The following is a 1462-nucleotide window of genomic DNA, read 5'->3' as shown; positions in this document are numbered from 1 at the left end:
GGTTTAACTTAAAAAGTTAAACTTTGAAAACCTCAATTTGTCCTAAAGCTGCATACAAATAAAATACGTTCGGTTTTTCTTAAAATATCTAATATTTGAATGTATTCATTCAGACTTCATCCATCAGTGTCTCCCTGGGATTTATGATTTTCTTTGTAACTTTGCTGTACAGGATGCTGAGGAGATTAAATTTTGATGTTGACTTGTATGTGACTGTCTTCTCATCTATCTGCTCTTTTTGTTGCAGAAATGGCCGATTCAAACTGGAGCAACAGTCTGGCTCCCCCACCGGAGAGTTATGCGCTGAATGATAAAGGTAAATCTTACCAACATCTACAGGCTGATAAAGAAGTAAAACATGATATTTAAGTGATATTATTTTATATTCAAAACAATAGTAAAAATAAAAGTAAAAAGTACTTGTAAAAATGTTTTACTCTAGTAAATAGTTACTAAAAAAAATCACAAAATTGGTTTGATTTGTAATAAAATATGTGTGAAATTAGGGCAAACAGCAAGAAAAAACATTGTGAAAAATTTGTAATTTGTGAATTTTTCATACATTTTTCAATCTTCTTGCCGACTTTCATGAATGTGCTAAATCAGAGGAGCTCACACTTTTTTGCTCTCAGGCTGTATTTATTACAGTAAGTGACAAATACTCACAACTATCAGTTGTTGTGATGGTGACTGCAGTTTGTCCTTCATGTAGAAGTTTTTTTCATATGAAGAACCTGGGTTCAAATCCTGCATCTGCGATCCTGTTTAATATTTAAATTAAACTTTTTTTTTCCAGCTTAGTTACTCAACACACATTACTATAATATTAATTAAAAACATCAGGATAATTCTCTGGATTTCAAACGTCATTAGAGTGTCTTTTCTTTACATACATGAGTTTATTTATTAGTAATACATAGTTAACATAAATAAATGTAGTCTTTTAAACCCTTTGTTTAACACTTGTTTTCAAAAAAGATAAAAAAAAACTCATGAATTCCTTATGCCCAATGAAATGCAATTATGAATTAAAAAAATAAAAAAACATACAGATAGCGGATTCAGACCATGTTCCTTAGGATGACAGGGGAGCGCAGTTTAGTTTTTATCATCAACTTGAGAAAAAGTAAAGATTATAGTGCTTTAAAAATACCCAGAAACACTTACTAAAAAAGGGCCACAAGTAGGAAAAAGTAACAGTATTGTAACAATATTACTTTAGTAACTTAGTAAATTTAACTTGCTACTTCCCACCCCAGTCAACATCTTTGTCTTGATTTCAACAGAGCGAATGCCTTTACCACAAAAAATTCAGTTTGACTGTCTTTTTATTTGCAGATATTTGTATTAAATTACAAAGCAAAATGTGAAGATTGAGTTAAAAAAAAACTAGTACGACTTATAGACTTTTTTTACATCAAATTTAGGATCCTTTAACTGAAGTTAAAACGCTTTTGCGATC

General features: G+C 30.4%; 1 protein-coding gene across 4 annotated transcripts in view; it reads left to right on the top strand.

Annotated features, from left to right (window-relative positions):
- The window catches only part of LOC112158703 (caspase recruitment domain-containing protein 19), an 8041-nt gene that overhangs the window by 5214 nt on the left and 1365 nt on the right, over positions 1-1462 (top strand). For 3 of the 4 annotated variants that reach the window (XM_024292180.2, XM_024292179.2, XM_024292175.2), the window contains exon 4: positions 248-316. The exons of the other annotated variant lie outside the window; for it this stretch is intronic. In XM_024292180.2, coding sequence (XP_024147948.1) covers positions 248-316 — 69 coding nt within the window. The remainder of the gene's footprint in view (positions 1-247; positions 317-1462) is intronic. 4 annotated transcript variants of the gene reach the window in all.

This window comes from Oryzias melastigma, linkage group LG7, assembly GCF_002922805.2.
Source record: "Oryzias melastigma strain HK-1 linkage group LG7, ASM292280v2, whole genome shotgun sequence".
NCBI classification, from domain to species: Eukaryota; Metazoa; Chordata; class Actinopteri; order Beloniformes; family Adrianichthyidae; genus Oryzias; species Oryzias melastigma.
Note: the sequence above shows the minus strand (reverse complement) of the source record. Positions and strands in the feature narration are given on the sequence as shown.